The sequence below is a fragment of the Sprattus sprattus genome (assembly GCF_963457725.1).
Source record: "Sprattus sprattus genome assembly, chromosome: 5".
Lineage (NCBI taxonomy): Eukaryota > Metazoa > Chordata > Actinopteri > Clupeiformes > Clupeidae > Sprattus > Sprattus sprattus.
The window spans coordinates 16,096,629-16,117,189 of NC_137924.1; the positions used below are offsets into that span (position 1 = coordinate 16,096,629).

Sequence of the window (20,561 nt, forward strand, 5' to 3'; positions counted from 1 at the left end):
CTGCCGTCGGAACGCCCTCTCTGTTTTGGGTAACCAATAATCAGTTTCCTGAGTGAGCATGTGACTGGCCTTGTCTTGGGTCCCTTTCTCCGTTTCTCATATAAACTTTCAAGGGGGAGGATAAATAACAAACCCGTAACTTTACGCACTACCTATGGCGGTTTTGATTGGCTTTTCATACTGTATTTTGATTACGTAAGTGGAATGTGAAACACACTATTGGTTAGTGTATACGTCTTTTTGACAACGTTGCCATTGGGGCGGAGTGTTAAACAGAAAGTCATTTTGGTTTTCAACAACTAAAGGCAATGGTGGCCAATATTTTATCCCTGGTAATATCAAAATTGACTCTGAACTGGTCCCCGAGTCTTACTACTCGTCTGAACTACTTTTTGTTTCTTTTGACAGCACTGAGGTTATGTTAAGCATTAACATAGAAAGCAATCAAACAAATATCCTAGGCACAAAGTGTCTACCCTGCACAGCAGCAAAGAGTCTCAGAATAGGAGCACAAAACATTGACAGCTATTGAACGAATCTTAAATATATATAACACACAGGAGTGATCTGGGAATCTTCTTTGGAGGCTGGTGAGCTCTTTTCAAATTAGAAACACGCGTACAAAATTGACTATTTATCTATGAGCATCATGATAAAACAGCAACGTTCTAGAACTATTAAATAGACGTGCTCCCTTCTAGTTGAAAGAACCTGCATGGGCCTAGAATGACTGTCGCTGTCCTGTTGGACGAGCTGATTCCCCTGTGTGGATCAAAAGATTGAATGAGCAGTAAACCTGTCAACTGTGTCCAGAGCCGAAAAGATGAAGAATGTGCTTCCACAATTTGTGAATTATGGGGCGGGCAGATGAAATGTTAAGCCTACAAATCACTCCTCGTTATACAACACTATAGGAGAACGAACCTATCTAGCCTATGTTGTGTTCTTTAACATGCACACGTTGTCTTTAAATGGGATAGTAGTGAACACTGAAATAGGCTACCACAGTTTAATGTTGTCTATAGTGTGATCATTTACTAGATAGGTCCAGTAGCGAACCATGTCAATGACTATATCTGGTCTAAATAGTTAAACAACAGCAGGGATGAGAAACCATTTGCATCGTTCGTTAAGACCCATATGTGTGTGCTTATTTGCACTGTAAACAACAAATAACGTTAGCTCACGGATTTGTTAACGTTCATAAACTCTAACGTACATTTTAGCCACACGTACTCAGTAATATGACTATTTTACAATGAAATTGCCTGCTTGCACAAACACTACGTCGTAGGAGCAGTTTGAAATGCAGCGTTGCTTTGAGTACGTGATCCTGTAGTGTCAACATTGTTAAGTCTCTGCGTTTCAAAATGGCGGACCGCGGAGAGGGTAAGTGGTAGCACACCACATAACATTCTGCTGTCTACTTGTAATGTTTCATTCATTTTCTGTTATTCTATGTCCATGTCTGATCCCTTTTACGTGTCATAATTGCGGCATCAAATGAAAATATCGGGTTGACTGTCACTACATTAATACTTATCAGTCCTGGCTAGCATGCCAGCTAAATTAGCCTTTACTAACAAGAGGCTTGTCTCAGTGTACAATTATACACTGACCCAGCTAGTTAGCTAACGTTTGCACACGTAATCACAGATTAAGTAAAGATGGCTACCTCAAAGACTATTTTCTCTAACCAGCTAAGGTAATCCCAAATTATAAAACCAATATTTGAAAATGTAGTGTAGGCTAGGTATGACATGGCATCAGTACCTGTTTGTTAGGGTATGTTGATAGAAGGCTGGCTTGTTATTTAGCAAGGTAACAAGTTAACTAGTTGTTATTTCAACCTGAGGTTTTTCAATAGGTAACAATAACGTTACCTTCATCAGGCAAACCAAAAAGGTGCACCTCAGCATTGTATCTGTCGTGGAAAAAGGCGCATGTTTTGACATGGTTGGGTAATAGATACCTTACAGTGGGACACCCCATTTAACCATTCATCACTACTGGTCTACACAGTGTTGCTGTAGTTCGACTACTATGTGCAAGCAGGGCTAAGGTCATGAGTTACATTTCCACGGAGAACAGCCTATCCATTAACTATATTTAACATGTGCTGTACATCACTTTGAAACAAAGTATCTGGTAAATGTACACACTGCTTCTTGCGCTGAACTGAAATTTCATGAAATAGTCTATAATGTGCGAATCTCAGTTCACACACGTAGTGTGTATCTCAATTGCTTCCAGTTCTATATAATTACCTTTCTATTCCAATAAATGTGCTTGTGACATTTGTATATTTTCAGATCAAGATCAAGATCAAGATCAAGATGCTGAAGTTGAGGATGAGTTGTATGAAGTTGTGGACATCACAGATTATGCCAGGCGTCATCAGTGGTGGAGCCGAGTTTTTGGGAACAATTCTGGCCCGATAGCCGAGAAGTACTCTGTGGCCACTCAGATCATGATGGGTGGAGTCACTGGCTGGTGCGTTGTGCTAGAGAGTTATGCAGAGCAAAGTGACTACAACCTCAGGGTCTTTAACATCATATGATGTCTTGCATGCCTTGTCTCATTTGGTTTTAAACAGGAAAACCTTTTGTCATTTGTGTTAGAGGCACAACAATCATGGGTGTAGTAGTGTACTTGCAGTCTGCACAAACATACGTAGATGTAAAAGTAGATTCTAACCTTAGATTTTTCTTTTGCTTGAAGGTGTGCAGGGTATCTTTTTCAAAGGGTAGGGAAGATTGCTGCCACTGCCGTCGGTGGTGGATTTCTACTCTTGCAGGTAAAAGGGAAATGGAGGTGAATTGCAATAGTGCACGCTGTGTATTTTACTTTATGTGTTTCTTTTTTGCATCAGCATAGCACATAGCACTAGACTGGTTATTCCTGCTGTGTATCATGAGTTTTAGCTGGGGCACTTCCTTTACCTTGGCCACTTCCAATTGAACGATGCTCTTTAACTAAGCAGTTTGAATATCATGTTTACTAATCGAGGAATGATCAAATGAAGTTAACTGCAGTAAACGTGATAATGAAATTGACCTATAAGTGTTGATTTCTCAGTATGATGTTTGTTTATCTTGTTGTGTAATGATGAATCAATTAAAAGTCTGTATGGAGTAATATATTTGTATATTTACATACACAGGATTTAATGCAATCCCTCACTCTCTCTTTCTCTCTCTGCCACCCATTAAGATTGCGAATCACAGTGGATATGTGCAGGTCGACTGGAAAAAAGTTGAAAAGGATGTCAATAAAGCCAAGAAACATCTAAAAAAGAGAGCTAACAAAGCTGCTCCTGAGCTGAACTCTTTCATAGAAGAGGTAGGCATCTTGACACACCAATGGCCTTGCATTTTATTCATCTAAGTATTGAAATGTGCACTGTAGGAAAGGTGCCAACACCAAAGCATTTTGTATTGCCTTCCTAATTGGCATCACTATTCAGAGGCAGGTTTTAAAAGCAAATCCAATTGATTGTCGGCAGTTGCATTAACATTTAATAATTCTTCTTGGCTTAAAAGGAGAGCCAAAAATGTCGATCAATGCAAGAACATTTAAAAGATTTCTATATTGTATTTCCTTGCGTCCTTGACACAAATAAGGCTGAAAATGTGTTAAATGAGCCTTTGCTCGCTTGTATTTTACCAAGTGCATTTCTTCCCTGATGATAAGGAGTCAGGCTTCCACAGTCTCATTAATTTGCTGTAGATAGGACTTTGGTTTATCTTCAGGACTGATGAGGCCCACCAATCACTCAAATTAGCTCTCTGACGTATAGATCCTATTATTGACATCTGAATACTATAACAACAATACAATTTTTGCTCAGTCCTCAGAATTTGTGAAAAGGAACATCGTCCTGTCGAGCGGATTCGTTGGAGGCTTCCTGCTGGGTCTGGCATCCTAAACGTTCCGGAGGGGGGCAGCTGTCCGTCATCTCGAATGAGAACCGCTTCCCCTTTTGTTACTGTGAAACACTGTCTTATACCACAGTATGCCGTATGGGGCCCTCAGTACTCCACGTCGTCTGTGCAGCATGCTCAGTCCAACCCTTCTTAGACTACTGAGTCTCTACAGCCAGTAGAGTTGACCGGGTTGCGCACTGCAGCTGCACAACACCACACAAACCAAACGCCATCAAGATCTAGGTGTCATGTATATTTTGGTCCATCTGTTTTGGTTGATCTGTAGTGTTGTCAACTCATAGGACTCTCATCGAAGCATTATCCTCAGCGGTGGTTGTGGTTCCAGTTAAGTAGGAAATCTAGAAATGTCTTCATGTCATGTACTTGTATATGACCATAAAGAGAATCATATCTAGGTTTTTAGAGTATATGACTTGCCTTTTGGACAGTGCAATATTTAAAGAAGTTAAATCTAATAAAGCCTATTCTTATCTGCTGTGCACATTTACACCAAAATAACCTTTATTGTTAACCTTTATTATTTTCTGTTATTCTGTTATTTATGTGCATATATCTGTAATACAACTCTGAAACTAATTGGTTTGAAGGCTTTCTTTGCAATGACTGTCCTTTTTGCACCACACTTAATACATAAAGGATCTGTGTGATTGTGAGTGTTTGAAGTAGTCATACATTGTATTGTGTGTACTATCTGTAGCATGTTAGTGGACTGAGTGTTCTACACTGAACAATCCGCAGTAAGCAATCAACAGCATTTGAGGCACGCTGTTCGCTAAAGATTGAAAGGCTTGGAGGACTGTCGCAGTCATGTAATATTCATATAGCTATGGTCCCTTTTTGATCACACGCTCGATGCTGATTTGGAATACCATAGCAAGTTTTCGTGTTATATAGTTTTATATAAGTCTAGAAACATACTCCATATTAAAAATGTACCTTGTAAGCAGCATTTCCGAAAGAATGGCACACTGGAATGTATTTGCATTGTGACGGTTCATGCGTTGCCATGCAACAGTATCAAACGACGCATTTGCCATAGCAACGTGTCCATACAGTGGTAAAGGTCCGACAAGAACCCCTATAAAGTACGACCAAAATGGCGCTGCCTTTGCTGCCAGGATTCTCAATTAACAAAAACGTAAGTGTTATACAGTATTCCATACATTTCCCTCTGAATTTGTCAATCAAAGTTAATTATTTGAACAGACAAGTTACCGTACCACAATATGTCAATGCAGGTGAGTTACATGCTAGCATAGCTTGTTAGCTTGGTCCCCATGGACTTGGAACTATTGGAACCGCAAAATAGTTATCTGACAATTGTGCCACGAAAAAAACAACGTATATCGCGCTCTTTGCACGAATATAATCTTGTCTGTTGTTTGAAAATGTGATTAGTTGTTTTCATCTATTTCTTTTCTAGTTGAGCAAGGACAAATTTCACAAGTCTCAGCATTTTGACTACACAAATGGGGTTCCTATGTTGGTCGGATCTGAGAAGCCGGGTATTGGAGGTGAATTGCTCCTAGGCCAGAAACACAAGCCAAAGTACTCTGTGTTCCCCAAGGGAGAAAATAGTAACGCACCATCATGGGTAGCCTTTGACAAACAGGTTGGGATCATTCTCAAAACGTCTCTAATTTTTGGTACTAAGTAAATGTATTCTGTTTCCATTTCATCATTTGTAATTCCCTGCTGCAGGTGCTGTGTTTTGATGCCTTTTTCCAAGAGGTCGTGCCTCAAAGCAAGGAAGAAAAGTATAGGGTTAGGAAGTGTAAAATTTACTTTTACCTGGAGGATGACACCATTCAAGTAGTGGAGCCAGAATACAAGAACAGCGGGATCCCTCAGGGTAGGCCGCTTCATGAAGAAACCTGCCATTCTAGTCAGAAACTCTGGCCTCTTGAAAAGAAACAGATTTAATGAGAATAACTGTTGTTCCTCTCTTTAGAGAATAAAGATATGCATTTTTTAAACTTCTTTTTCCATCACAGGAACCCTGATCCGGCGCCATCGGATTTCGCTCCCACCTCCTAATGATGACCAGTTCTACAACGTGCACCATTTCAACATCAACCAGGAGATGGTGCTGTACTCCAGGACCTTTAAGATCATGGACTGTGACCCTTTCACAAGAAATTTCCTGAGGAAATTGGGAGTGCGCCTCAACCCCACTGCCTCTGTTCCTGAGGACCCTTACTGTAACCTTCGTCAAGAGGTGAGGACCTGTACAAGGGGTATGCTGTTAAGGGAACAGCTCTGTTGTTTAGAAGACAGTGTGTGGCATTGCAGCACTTTACACTGAAGATGCTGAATTTGGAAGTGTTTCAGTTTTCCCTTAGTAGTCAATTTGTAGGATTTGTCTGTTGAGAAAAATATATTGACATGGTATGTGTTTGAATAAGTAAAAAAAGAAACATTTTGAAGACATTTTGAAATTGTGTTGTTTATTGGCAGATGGAGGAGAGCATGAAGCCTTTGCGTCCTTATGAGAGACAGGACACATTGAAGCAGTTCCTTGACCATGACCGCGATGTCCTTTGCTTCTATTGCCACTGGGACGATTCGGAAAGCATGTTTGGTGACCCCCGGGAGCTCATCATGCATTACTTTCTGGCCGACGACACCATTGAGATCCGCGAGGTTATCTACCCGAACTCAGGCCGCGACGCCACCCCCAAGTTTCTTCACAGGAGTAGGCTACCCAAGGTCAGACCATCTGGGGTGCTTGAATGTGATTGATGGCTGTCCAGACTCCCCACACACTGTGAGAACTGTGTTCCCTACCACAGTTTTAAGTTGAAAGTCAATCATTCATTTAGCAGGCACATTTCACAGTTCTATGAAGATATATGATTGTATAACTATTGTATCTTTATATATATCGTGAAGTGTAAATGTGCTATCATACATCACTGCAGTTCATGTGCTGTATGTTTGTGCACCCAAGGTGTTCAGGCCATGACCTTGGTATTTTTAGCACCATTCTTTGTCAGTTGACCCTGCAGAAGCACCATGAAATGTGCTCAACCATAGCCAGGTGCAGTGCAACTTTGAACTATCAGGAGACTATACCAGCCAGCGGAGGCTTCCTCTGCTTCAGTGAGCTTTCCCATCTCTTGCATGAAGCTTTTATCTGGGCTGACAGGACTGAAGTAACGTCTAGCCTTCCCTAAAGCACTTTTTCATTCCCCACAGTTGCCTCCTCAGACCTAATTTGTAATGAAGGAATGTGAAAGCTCACTCTTGTCTTTTTTTTTTTGGTTTTGTTTTGTTTTGTTTCCAATTTATTATGCGCTATGTGCCTAAAGTTCTTGTGCCTTTCAGAAAATGTCATCCAAAAGGTTTGCGAGAATCCCCTGGTGGGAAAATAATTATGTCCCCTGATACAAATTAGTCTTGTCCTTCAAGATATATTGCAATTACGGTCTCATTTAAGCTTGTCCTTCAAGACCGAATGTAATTATTTTCTCTCTGTTTTGTATTGAACAGCACGCTCCTATTCCCATACACCAGCCTGGAGAGAAAACAGATCGCACTGTCCTCAATGTGTTCGGACCTATGGGACATGGGGGACGTTATATTTTGGATAGCCTGAAAGTAGGTGAACATATATTTTGTTTAATACAAGAAACTCTCATTAAAAATCTGTCAACGGTTGCTGATATTTAATTCTGTTTAGTTGCACTCCAAACAGAGTAACAGCGTTGGCAAGGAGTGAACTATATCTAATTTAACTAGTAATTTAACCTTGTTTTGCAGTAGCTTGCTGGTAGTTCAACTACATTGATATTTGTATAGTGACTCAAGTACTTAAATGGCTTTTTTTTATACATTTTTTGTGTTTTTTGCAAGTCTTTTCCAGTCAGATGTAAAACATCAGGCCAAATTTATAGACCAGTGCTCAAGTCGTTCAAACAGTCTAAAAAGGTTAAATATTTATGTATATTTAGTTTTTGTCAGATAATGCAAAATTCAGATTTGTTTACAGCAAAAGTATAACATTCCTTGTGAAAATCACTGATTAGTTTGTTTTGTTTAGGATAGGTTTAGGTCATAGGTCCCGGGAAGAAGTTTTGTCAGCTCACCTGTGAAAAATATTTGGCTGTGGTTTTTAATGTTTTGAATCTGAATTTTTAAAACTAAACTTGATTAAAAACTAAAATTGATTGGTTCAATTATTGATTATTGCTTGTGATTTTTTTTAAATTATATTTTGTTATGATGATTTTATGTCACGTGAACATTATTAACTTGATCTTTTCTTTTCTTTTCTTTTACAAAATCGTTTTAATTACTAAGGAGGTTTTTCTAGGAGGCACTTTGGTTAACCAAACTAGATTTTTCCCTAGGGTAGCTTTTCTGTAGTTCAACTTATTCCAGTATGAAGTAATTGGTAGCTTGCAAAACTAGGCTTTCAAAGTAGCTTCCCCAATACTGCCAACCAGACCATACAGTTTATGGAGTGAGCTGACAACCACAGTTGTGTGGTCTCTTTGTTTTCAATGTTTTTGTGTTTTTTTGTCTGACTGTAGTGGAAACCTATCTTCATACACCACTGCATTGAAGGGTCAATGGAAGTTCAGACAGTGAGAGTTCTGAAGGTCAGCTTGTAATTTCTCTCTTTCTCCAACAGACTGGAGCTGTCCAGGAGGACTTCTACAAGGACTGCGACCTGACTTTTGGCAGTGTCGTCAACGTCTGGGGCAGACGGGTGATGATCTGCGACTGTGACAACTTCACCAAGGCGTTCTACCGCACCAAATACGGCGTAGGTGAGTTGTGGCCAGTGACTGTTAAAAAGACTGACAGCAGGGTGTCATGGTGTCCTGCTTGTACATTCTGAAGAAATTAAGCCAAATTTGATCATACACATTGACAAAATTGAAACCTGAGTGCGCAGTAAGTGCTTTTTGGGCCAGAGTGTGCGTGGGAAACAGAAAATCGTCCAGGTCCGCCCATAATTAACCAGTGGTTTCGCTTTTGACTGGGCGTACGCTGTCCATTGTTTTTATAGTCATTGGTTGTTGCCTTTGGATGGGGACCGGGCTGTCTATTTTTCAACTGGAACTACAGGGGAAGTAAAGACACCTGCAATACATGTCACAGGTTACCAAAGCACCGTTATATCCTGCCCGTTTTTCTTTCCTAATAATGCCCATGAACAGCATTCAACAACAGCCAACTGCTCTTCATCTCTCAGGCATGTCTTCTAAAATGTGCCACTATTTGAACATGGTGCAGAAGGGCGCATTAAGGCAGGACTTTTCCTCTGTTACCCATACAGAGGCAAAGCTTGCATTACTCACAAATTGCCACTTGATGTCAGTAAGGCTTTGGGATCAGTCAACTTATCCCGTCAAGAGGAAGACAGGTAGACTCTGACTGAATTTTAAAGCGGATTTGATTTAAATATTGGTTCCATGTGATCTCAACCACAGGGTCGATCTGATGGTATATAGGACCAGGGTGCGATTTGTCCAAAAACCAGAGGGGGGGATGTTTTTTTTTTTTTTTATCATGAAAAAAAAAAACAAGCAATACATAGCCTAATTCTCTTCATATACATGCATCATATATGTCTATGATATGATAATCGCTGCTAGACACTCAGTTCTTGTGCTCCCTCTCATTCACGTTGAAATACTGAAACCGAAACTGAAACTTTGAAACTGAAACGCAACTGTTTTGGACAGAACTCGCTAATTCAGTGAACAAAAAAAAAACAGAGGGGGGGTAAATCCCCACCATCCCCCCCGGCAAATCGCACCCTGTATAGGACTGTTATGACCTAAAGTGCGTCATTCTCATGGCTCTAGTAGGACAAATATCTATGCAAACACATTTTTGTAAACACAATTCATGACCTCCCTAATTTCCCCTACTTACCATTTTTGCGGCCTGCGTTTCTTCTCAAAGAAATGCTCATCTGCAGCAGACAAACCCCCTCAATAAAAGGAAGACTAAGAAGATGAAATTCCTCATATATTCCCTCAGGGGGGACAAGTAGAATCTTGGGGCTTGAATACCCTGTTATCCCTGTGTATCCCAAAGTGTAAAGAGTGTGTGTGTGTGTGTGTGTGTGTGTGTGTGTGTGTGTGTGTGTGTGTGTGTGTGTGTGTGTGTGTGTGTGTGTGTGTGTGTGTGTGTGTGTGTGTGTGTGTGTGTGTGTGTGTGTGTGTGTGTGTGTGTGTGTGTGTGTGTGTGTGTGTGTGTGTGTGTGTGAGGGCCAGTGGAGACCAAAAGCGAGCTGTGAAATGGAGCATGACAGACGAGTGGCTCTAGATCATCCTCATCTTAGGCCACCACACATGAGCTCCATGGCCTCCCAGGCCTCTAGCTCTTCATCTTCAAACACACACTCACACACGAGGGGTTCCAGCGCCCCCTCTTAACCCGACGTAACACTATACACGAGTGTGGGTGTGTGTGTCTGTGTGTGTGTGTGTGTCTGTGTGTGTGTGTCTGTGTGTGTGTCTGTGGCCCCCACCACTCAGTGCCCCACACTGTGTCATGTCGATTGAAGGGCTCGTTGCATTAGTTACGGAGAGTTGTAATGAATGTTAGGGAACCGGGGTGACTTGCCACCCTGAAGGAGGGCCTGTGCGTGCTTTAGTCAGGGTGAAGGGGGTCTTAGTCATGATGGTAAGGCACTTATGGAGATGGATAACACAGAGGCTTACTGCTCTTTCTTTGTCCATTTTGAAATGTCTCTGTCTCTCTATTTTTTGCATTTGCTCACTTTATTTCTGTCTTTCTTCATTTATCTCTTTCTTTTCCACTCTCTCTGTATCTCTTTTTTTTTTCTCTCTCTCTCTCTCTTGCCCTGTCCTCTCTTCCTGTGTGGGTTTGAAGAGGACTTCACCCCTGTGCAATACAAAGCTCCCCCGGCCCCTAAGCCAGCCAGACCAGTGCCCCCGTACAATGGCTTTGGATCAGAGGAAGACTCCCTGTGCTCCTGCCAGGGCTTGCTGCCCAAACCCCCACAGAAGGACTTTAAGAAGCTGATGGAGAAGGACAGGTAACCGGACGCTCCCTTTAGAGATCCCACCTGGGGATAATGCTTAATATATAGTCCAGCCATCAGAACTCGCCCTGTGTAAAAATGGGAAAGGTATGTACTATGTAGACAACCAAGCACCTCTGTGTTTTTATTCTCCTCTCCTGCACTGCTGACCGAACAGGTTGGATGATAGAATGCTACTCAATGCACCTCCTCACTTTTCTAAGTCTATCAACAGTTATCATCAGGGTAACCCCAAGTTACACAGACATAAGATGCACAGAGGTTAAAAAGGAACGATGCAGACTGTGTTTCCCTTGTCTTTTTTTTTTTTTACATCTACAACCCAATGCTGTCAGTCACTCTGACAACAGGCCATTCCGTCAGTCAGCCTTGATGGGAGAGTTACGTTTTCAAAACTAGATTGTCACACGCACTCGAACTGAATGCTCCCCCATAACAGCTCAGGCCATAATCACATTAATAGATTTATTTGGATAGTACTGCTGATGCTTGGCGAAAGATGCTAGACGTTTCTCTTCTGTCACACACACTTTAGATACTTCCGAATTCGTGTCGGGAATGAGTTTGGCCAGTGCGCTTGTTATGGGAAGAGGTTTTGTTTTTGGGTCGTGAGCCACACAAAGGACCCGTGTGTGCCAAAACCAATATCTCAGTGGTGAAATTAAGCAGTCGGTGCTTTAAACTGTATTTGATGAAACTAAGGCCAAGGAATGTACTATTTTGTCGTGTTTTCGTGCAGTGGTCATTTTTGAGGGATTTTTTTAACCATCATCCTGGACCTGATTCATTGCGCAATCATTTTGATTTAACTCCACGTCCTTTCCAACTCCAGGCCTTTAATTTCAGGCTTATACCTGCTGCCATGACACATTTATTATAACCAACATTTCACATTTTGATTTTTTTCTAATTTACTAAGATAATTTTAGTGCAATTATTCCCATTTAGGACTAAATACATTCCTCTGACATGCAAAGAAGTGGGACTTCAGTTTATGCCATGTATTATTTGAACTGAGAGTTGCCTGGATAGAGTTGCCAAGATGCACTTCACTCCTCCTGTCAGCTATACTGCTTGATGTGTATTTCTTTTGTGTTTCAGGCAAGGTCTTGATAGTAACGTGCTGAGGTTTGTCGGCAAGATGGAAACTGACAATCCCATTGACAAGGAGCGAGTGTTCATCATCTCCTTTTACCTGAGTGATGACACCATAGCTGTGTTTGAGCCTGCTCAGAGGAACTCAGGTGGGAACTTTTACCTAAAGCACCTTCATTTTGATGTGATTCAGTGCATTGTGTGGTCTACTAACACTGACATTCTCAAACTTGAGTAATCCACTGACCTGTAATGTATGTTTCATGTGTGTATATGTAAGTGTATAAGCCTTTTGCTGATGTTCCTTTGTATGTGTGTGTGTGTGTGTGTGTGTGTGTGTGTGTGTGTGTATGTGTGTGTGTGTGTGTGTGTGTGTGTGTGTGTGTGTGTGTGTGTGTGTGTGTGTGTGTGTGTTACTACAGGTGTGATCGGTGGTAAGTTCCTGGAGAGGAGCAGGGTAAAGAAGCCAGGCCAGGAGCTGTTTAAGAGTGAGAAGTCTGAGTGGTTCACAGCTCTGGACCTGTATGTAGGAGCTCAGCTCCTGCTCAACAAACAGTCCTTCCAGCTGGTGGATGCCGATGAGTACGCGTTAAACTACATGGAGCAGCATGCAGAGGAGGTCAGGCTCCTGTTGAAATGTTTTTAATGTTCCGTATAGAGCATTCATATGTAACATTACAATATGCAGCCGATTGCGTAGATAAATTGAGCATACATGGAAACATATGTCACGGAGTACAATTGCCAAGTTCTCCCGATATATACAAAAAATCTCCACATCGTGAGGCAGGACATCTGGAAGACCATTATCCGGTAATACTACTGTTACCACGGTTACTGCGGTTATTGTCCCTTAAAGACATGACATTGCGTTTGGCTCAGCATATGTTTCCCTGGTGCTTCTAGTGCAAAAACAGAAGACAGAAGAGAAAGAAGAAGTCATAATAATAATTTCTTGAGGGTATATGGTGATATTTGCACGATACTGATTGTGTTTATAGATTTGTCATTGGTTTGACATTTGATAACCTTATATTTGCGTTCATTAATATAACAAATGTCTTTAGCCATAGAGGGTTACATGACTGTGTGTGCACACAGCATAAGAGTGCCCGTGCGTGAGTGTTTACATTCGCCTGGAATGAGACTCAGTGACCTTGGCCACTGCCAGTGACATACATGCCTGACAAAGTGGGCTTCAGTTTCACAAGTCACTTAACTGTCAAAATGTTGACACTCATGTTCACACCGTATCTATAATTAGTTCCCCAGGGCCAACATTGGCACCATTCTGAGCAAGATTAAATCCATCAGTGAGGACAAGAAGAACCAGCTTCTCGCCACGGTTAACCCAGGAAACACAGGCATGGTCCAGTATGAGCATTTCAGGTAACCGTACTTCCTATCATAGGTTGATAATAGTGTATACGCTAATATGAGAGGTTAAAACTCCTCATCGGTATTTTGAGGCTGTTATCTGTCTGGGTCAGCATCTGTGCAATTTTGAAATCTCATTATGGACTGCAATGTTGAATTGCCTATCTGGGATAAATTAAGCTGTATTGAACTGAATTTAAATGGACGGACTTGGATTTCAATTATTTGGGATTTTACTGGGATTTTAATTATTTTAGATTAAGTCTAATCATTCTAGAGAACATAACAAAATGCTCATGTTATTGGAGAATAAAAAAAACTCTTTACTTATTGTACTTATCATCTAATATTTACACATTCAGACCTTTAAATTCCATCAATAAAGTCATGAATTAAACCTCTCTTTAACTGCCTGACATCAGAGACTAATAGAAGTTTATTGCCGTACCATTCCAAACCATACCTGACCAGGTCCCTGCTGGTGGCGACTGACTGCGGGCTCTCGGAGCACGAGATCATGATGCTGGGGCGCAGCTACTCGGAGCGGGAGCAGACAGAGGCCGACATGGGGATGATGCTGGCCGTGGCACAAGACCAGCTGAGGAAGAAACACTTTGAGGCCTTCGCAGACATGATCAGGGCCTTCACCCACGAAGACCGCAACAGGTACCACAAACACGTACTTTCCTGAGCGTCGACATGGTGAGCGTCTGACCCATGAGCTGCGTGATTGGCTCGTAGCGTTCCACAAGGGATGAGCCGAATCAGGTGCTTTTGCATGCAGAGATGAGTAAACTATTTATTCAGACCCCCTAGAACCTCTCACTTGGGCCTCAAACTGCATGCTTTTCACACACACACACAAACACTTGTTCCGCAAGCATTTACATTTTTATGACAAGTATTTATATATACATCTCTCACACTGTGTCAACTCATTCTGACAATTCCCATAAAAATTATATGTACCAAGTAATTCTTGCACACACACACACACACAGAAGATCCCCATTCCCTCCATATGGACACACAAGCTGTCACACACACACACTCAGCCACACACACAAACACACATGCACACATACACTGCCTCCTCACAAAGGAAGAATAAGCGAAAAACCATCAATCTGCAGCCCCATCCGTCCCGGATCGAGGCGCTGCGATTAGTTCCAGTGGTTCAAGTGAAGCATTGGAACCAGATGATCCCCATAGAGTTTGTGGCATGTTGCAGGCCAGGGGGGGAAATGGATGGCGGAGAGCGCCAAGGGGTCAATGTGCATGTCCTGTTTATGCGGCCCGCGTGGAACACTCGCTTATTTTCAGATTTTTCTGAAATGTCCTCTGCGGCGTATAATGAAGTTGGTATGTCTAGGCTCGTCTCGGGCCAGAAAACAACTGGTCGCCTCACCCCCGCCTCCAGGCAAGAACCTCACATAAAAATAAATAAATTAATAAATGCAAATCCTCCTACAAATTGACTCTAATCCCAAAGCTGGGGCTGCTGGGAGTATTTGGAAGCCATTTGCTTCTTGAATCACTAGTAATATCTGTGCATGAAAAAAAACACAGAACATCGGAATCTTACTCATGATCATAACGAAGTTCAGGAACTGTTGTGATCTCTGTACTTGAAGTTCTTGCGTAATTCATTTTGAGTAGTCTGTGGTACCTGTTACTTAAGAGACATGAAAGTTCTGTCGTTGGTTGATCCACTTTTGTCTGTTCTTTTTTCTTGCCTTTGAAGAACTGGCCTCCTGTCCAGCAAAGATGCCCGCACCATCTGCAAGGCCTTCCAGCTCCCCTTGCCTGATGACCTTCTGAGGGCCATCCTCAAAAGGTAAGACCTTTATAGAGTTGCAATATCGCATTCTCTTTCAGGCCCCATTTCACATGACAGTGCTTCTACTGTTCTTAAAAATGCTCAATATTCTTTTGCTAAGCATGTCAACCAATCACAGTGATGGAAAAAAGCATTGGGAGTAGTGTCAATATGAATTTATTGTGTTCTTCTCACACTGCATAGTAAGCATCTAGTTGTAGGCCTGTGGTTTAGGGAAAGCCCCCCCCCCCCCCCCCCCAAAAAAAAGTCCCTGGAGTCCCTGGAACACTTGTGACATCCCCCACATCACACACTCAGGATTTTTCCTTCCCCCGTCTCTCCTAATCCCCTGTGAACCTGCCCTGTCTGCTCCCCTCTCCTCAGGTATGAGAACGAGTCGCAGGAGCTCGACTACCACGCCTTCCTGTCTGGCATCAACTGGAGGGAGAACCCCGCCCCCCCGGTCTTCCCCGAGGACGTGCTGAAGGTGAGAGAACTCAGAATTAGAAAACATAGAACAGATGGAAGTGACATTCCTCCATGTTCTTCTTATGGTAATATGGATTCTTGTAAGCACTCAAACACATCTTATGTCCATAATGTTTCTTATGTCTATCACTTATACGGTTATGGAATGATAAATGTCTGGAGGGGGGGGGGGGGGGGGGGAACGTCTCATTGACACACCCATCTGTGAATTTACCTCCTGTTCTGGGTTTGACGTAGGAATGACATGGAAATAGGGATGTCCGATCTACTGTGTCTAATTCTATGTGAGAGACGGATCATGACTGTACGCTGTGCACTGCTCTGCTAGTGCAGTAGGCTTGGTCGAGCGGAAGGCTAGAGTCCGCCTGTAGTGTACAAACGTACATCATGTTCAATTACGCGGGACGTGTTCATTACTTCAGGTGTGATTTGTGTCAGTGCAGTCCATGTGCTCTGCCATTGGCTCTCTGCTCTTAACAGTGATTGCTGTTGGCATGGGGTGCGGATGGGAGAGACACAGAAAGAAGGGAATGAAGGGAGAGAAAGAGAGGGAGGAAAGATAGAGGGAAAAGAGTAGAGAGGGTTTGAGGAAGAGGAAAGAGGCAAGGGAGAGACGCAAAGTGAGAAAGACAGGGATGGGAGGAAGAGAGTGGGAAGTGAAAACAGAGGGAGAAAGAAAGGAAGGAGGAACAGCAGGAGAGAGAGAAGGAGCGGTAGAAAGACAGGCGGTTTGATAGAGGGAGAACGAGCAAAACAGGGGGAGTGAGAGAGGGATAGCCAGAAAGAGGGAAGGGTGTGCCAGAAACAGCAGGAGAAAAAGACGGAGAGAGAGCGTTAGAGGGAGTGAGAGATTGAGAGTCAGAATAAGAAAGAAAGACAGGCAGAAAGAAAGAAAGAGAGCGAACGAGCGCCGAGCGCGTCCAGGTGGCCCAGCTCCAGGCCCTTGGCCGTGTCCTCGTGCGAGCGAGCGAGCTAGGGGCCTCATGTGTGCGCTCCTCCTCAGCGCCTCACCTCGCTCAAATTAGCCCTGAGAAAATCCACTCAAGGCCCGCTCCGGCCCACCTCCTTTAGTACCGCGCCGTAATTTAGCGTGCCGCGCCACAAAACGGACACTTAAACAGAACCATCTGCGCCCAGACCACAGGGCCGGGCCAGGCCGGAGCGCAGAGATGCCGCAACGCCTCTCCCGGCCAGCAGAGGGAGCCATCATGTGTTTGCTTTTTGTACTGCTTATTTGTGTGGTTGCGGCACAAATTTACGCCTCCCTTGGCCAGCGCTTACAGTGTTGTTTATTGATATGTATGTATGTATGTATGTACAATGTCATGGGGAGGGGGGTTCTGCCGTGGTTGGGTCTGCTGTATGATTGCTCCTCTTTCTGTGCTGTTTCTGTGTTTTTCTGATGGCCTCTGTTGCTGGTTTGCAGCCCTTTTCTGTGACCAAGCCCAAGCCGAAACTAACGGGCCAGACAATGGTGGATTACTCTGCCTTTATAAAAGGACTCACTGGACTGTAAGAAGAGATGTGAAGACACCGCCATCGTGGTCTCTGACTACGTCAACATGCCCTGCGTGACCCTGCCACAATTTTAATTTTTTTTATTTTTCTACCTCCTCTACTCTTTCATTTCGCTTCTTCCATCCTCTTGTTTTGTTCAACCCAGCCCACTCCCTCTGCTCATCTCTGCGCATCTCTCCTTACCTTCACCCTCATGCTCTGGAGGCCTAGTCTCTCTCTAACAAACCCCTCCGCCAAAAAGCATTTGTCATGATTCACGACTCTTTGACATTATTCAATTCCTCTGTGGTGAGCAAAACAACAATAACAAAAAAACTAAGCAAAAAAAACAGCTTGGTGATTGATGATGTGGATTTCTTCTGTTTAGTGTTCCCTCTGCTTTGCAAAGCCTGTCGTCTCGTTATTTTTTTATTTTTTATTTCAGTTTGATGTGAACTGGAACGGAACCCCTGCGGGCCTGGCGGTGAGGAGCGTCAACTACGCTCTCCTGCTGGAGGACGTCTTCGGGCCCAGGGGGACCACAGACACGCAGAGCTGAAAGGGAGTCCGGCGAGAGGGAGAGAAGGAGAGAGAGGGAGAGAGGGGGAGGGAGGGAGCAGTCGGGATCTCAGATCTCACCTGCTCCAACTGCTGGACAGCAAAAACACTCGACACTGTTTATTTTTCCTGCTGAAGTGAAACAAAAATGCAAGCCTCAAAATCCCACTTGCGTATGTGTGTGTGTGTGTGTGTGTGTGTGTGTGTGTGTGTGTGTTTGTGTGTGTCTGTACTTAAGTATGCTGTTAAGGATAGATTTCAATTCAGCCCCGCAGTAAATCAAAAACACACTTGCACCAAAGCGCGGCTGGACGCATCTTACGCTATGCACCCTCAGGGCCATTTCAGACGCTGTAAAAGATACAAGCGGCAGAAAGCAAAACACATTTCATATGCAGGGGTAGGTGGACAACAAGCACATTTTTTTGCCATGATTACGGAAAGAATGCTCGTATAATGTAACAACAAGGTCGCACCACATCTGCGAGAGAGAGAGAGAGAGGAGGAAATTGTCTCTGAATAGCCCGGCCACCCCACTGATAAGCCTGCGACCAGACAGGCAGCCGGCATCCACACTCACCGCAGACAGAGGGCCTCCATAGCCGAATGTCCGACTCCAGCCACCAAGCAGCGGCCGTCTGGGATCTGAGCACTGCAGGCTACCACTGAGGACCCACAGGGACCTGCTTCTGGGTCTAAATCACTGTGTCATTCAGTTACTGGTGATGGATGGCACATAAGGCAAAGCATAGGAAGACCACACTCCCAAACACACACACACACACACACACACGCTTTCACATACAGACACACACAAACGCACAAAGAGATATACTCACATACACACATACACAAGCACACAGAGAGACACAGACACACACTCACATACTGAGACACACACACACACACATGGAGAGACAAACCCTGCAGGTTGAGGGTGGTTGTAATCAGAGCTGGAGTAATCAAGGCGCACAATCCCTCCGTGCAACAGAAAGAGCGCATTACATCACTCCGGCATTATCAAGTCTTCAGTGGTAGCTTTCGCACTTACTAAAATATTAGCCTCCCGAGTCACCGTGCTCCTGCCTGTCCCCAACACAAAGGGCTGACGTCGGCGGGGTCTGCTTGAGGGACCACATGCTTGGCCTTTTATGCCTTTCCAAAATTGGTCTGCTCTTGTCTCACACTCACACACTCACACACACACACACAGAGCCCACACACTTAGCATTAGTTAAGGGGAAGTGCTATACTCTGTCAACACCTTTTCCACATTGGCAAAGAGGTTATTTATATTCTGCCTTGCTGTCCAAATCATATACATTACTGATGACTTGTCCAGATCAGCTGGTGTAGCTGATGTGCGTGCACACACATTTGAATGCAGACCTGTTCTGCGTGAGGAGGTCGGTCTGAGACACTGTTGTTCTTTGGTCTGTCTCAGCTAGCCCCTCACCTCCTTGGTGTTTGTGTAATGTGTAACTAGCCTGTTCCTGTTTAATTGTACTCCGGGTCAGTCTCCCGGGGAGCATTAAAGTCTGAAACATGGGAAAAGGTGATAAAACGTCTGTCGGTTTAAAGGGACCTCACAAAAAAGCTTCACATGGAAAGTGATGCTGCGCAGTTAGCAAAATAACTTAAGGAAAGGTACGTGCTCAGTACTGCTGCTATGGCTGTGTTAACAGGGAAAAAGATACTAACAAACGGAATAAAACAAAGAACATTTTTACCCATTTGATAATAATTGTTTTTAATGCCTGCCTTAGCTGATTAAAATAATTGCTTTTTCTTTTCTGTAGATAACTTGACAATTCTGTAACGAGACAGGTAAATTGAGGCTGGACAATTTAGCGTCAAAGCTGAACCCATTTTGTTTGGCTTTGGGCCCTTCCCTCCCTTCTTCAAATCATTCCTTCATGTCTGCCTTTTGTTTTTTCCTTTCATGCAAGCAAACCTGTTTCACACAAATACTCAAAGGAAGGGAAAAAAACAATAGAAGGTTGCCTTTGTGATAGCCATCCAGAAAAGGGCAGATAACCTGGATATCTAGCAGTGGGAAGGAGCTGATGAAAGCTGTCATTAGTGATTTCCACCGTGGCCCTGCAGTTTTATCAACTCTTTTCACCACTGCATAACATCTGTTGGAAAAGCCATACATGTGCCTCCTCTTCAGTTTTTTTTTAACCCTATGGGGAAGGGAGGAGTAGGACCCAGTAGTCCTCAGCAAGGAGATTGAAGAGAGAAGCACGTAAAGACACTTTCACTGGTGCTGCCCCCCCGCCCCCCCCATCCTCATCAGGTCCTGGGCCTGTAGGAATTGGCATAGGGGCACAGCATAAAGGGGCAGGATTTATGCTTTTCAACGCGTCTCTCCGGCGAGGTCAGCCACCGCCTCAGGTCCACATGGGGAAGCAGTTACTATCTCGCTCCCCGAATGTCTAGGCCTGCACTGCTGCCTGCCAGCAACCAACTGCTGTTTACCGAGAAGATACGATCGACGTTTCTGTTTCTGTCTCTCTGCCGCTCCGTCTCTCCCTTTTTCACTTTCTGCTTTTTCCCTTTTTTCCCTCTTTCTAACCCACTTGTGTCTCTACACCACTGTTCTCTCATAGCTCATTGCCTCTCTCTCTTTTTCTCCTTCTTCTCTCTTCTCCTACCAGTTCAAAATACAATTCTGCTCTTCAGATATCATCAATGTGTTCCCTCAGCAGAAACACTGAGGGTTGTTGTGAGAGGTCAGTTTCCTCTGAGT

At 43.5% G+C, this 20,561-nt stretch overlaps 2 protein-coding genes across 3 annotated transcripts; both read left to right on the forward strand.

The window, feature by feature from the left end:
- The first annotated feature begins 1,259 nt into the window (after positions 1-1,259).
- Positions 1,260-4,517, forward strand: fundc1 (FUN14 domain containing 1). Of its 2 annotated transcripts, none has more exons than XM_080839375.1 (5): positions 1,260-1,389; positions 2,313-2,493; positions 2,722-2,797; positions 3,214-3,342; positions 3,851-4,517. In XM_080839375.1, exons 1-5 carry the CDS (start codon positions 1,371-1,373, stop codon positions 3,926-3,928), a joined length of 483 nt encoding a protein of 160 aa, XP_080695501.1. In that variant the 5' UTR covers positions 1,260-1,370; the 3' UTR covers positions 3,929-4,517. The 2 variants fall into 2 exon arrangements, with proteins under 2 accessions (XP_080695501.1, XP_080695502.1); XM_080839376.1 differs by having other exon boundaries at positions 1,347-1,389; positions 2,319-2,493.
- A 526-nt stretch (positions 4,518-5,043) lies between these two features.
- efhc2 (EF-hand domain (C-terminal) containing 2) lies at positions 5,044-17,810 on the forward strand (the record flags this gene model as incomplete). The annotated part of the gene is made up of 15 exons (XM_080839688.1): positions 5,044-5,085; positions 5,371-5,559; positions 5,649-5,799; positions 5,942-6,165; positions 6,405-6,656; positions 7,440-7,547; positions 8,584-8,722; positions 10,803-10,968; positions 12,076-12,218; positions 12,492-12,688; positions 13,334-13,458; positions 13,918-14,112; positions 15,191-15,283; positions 15,650-15,908; positions 17,697-17,810. The coding sequence occupies 15 exons, from the start codon at positions 5,044-5,046 to the stop codon at positions 17,808-17,810; spliced, it is 2,397 nt and encodes a 798-aa protein (XP_080695814.1).
- Positions 17,811-20,561: the final 2,751 nt, after the last annotated feature.

Excerpts from the sequence above, each read along its gene's own strand:
- fundc1 (XM_080839375.1), top strand. Across the intron at positions 2,494-2,721 it reads ATGGGTGGAGTCACTGGCTG|GTGTGCAGGGTATCTTTTTC; the intron begins GTGCGTTGTGCT and ends TTTTGCTTGAAG. Across the intron at positions 2,798-3,213 it reads GTGGATTTCTACTCTTGCAG|ATTGCGAATCACAGTGGATA; the intron begins GTAAAAGGGAAA and ends CCACCCATTAAG.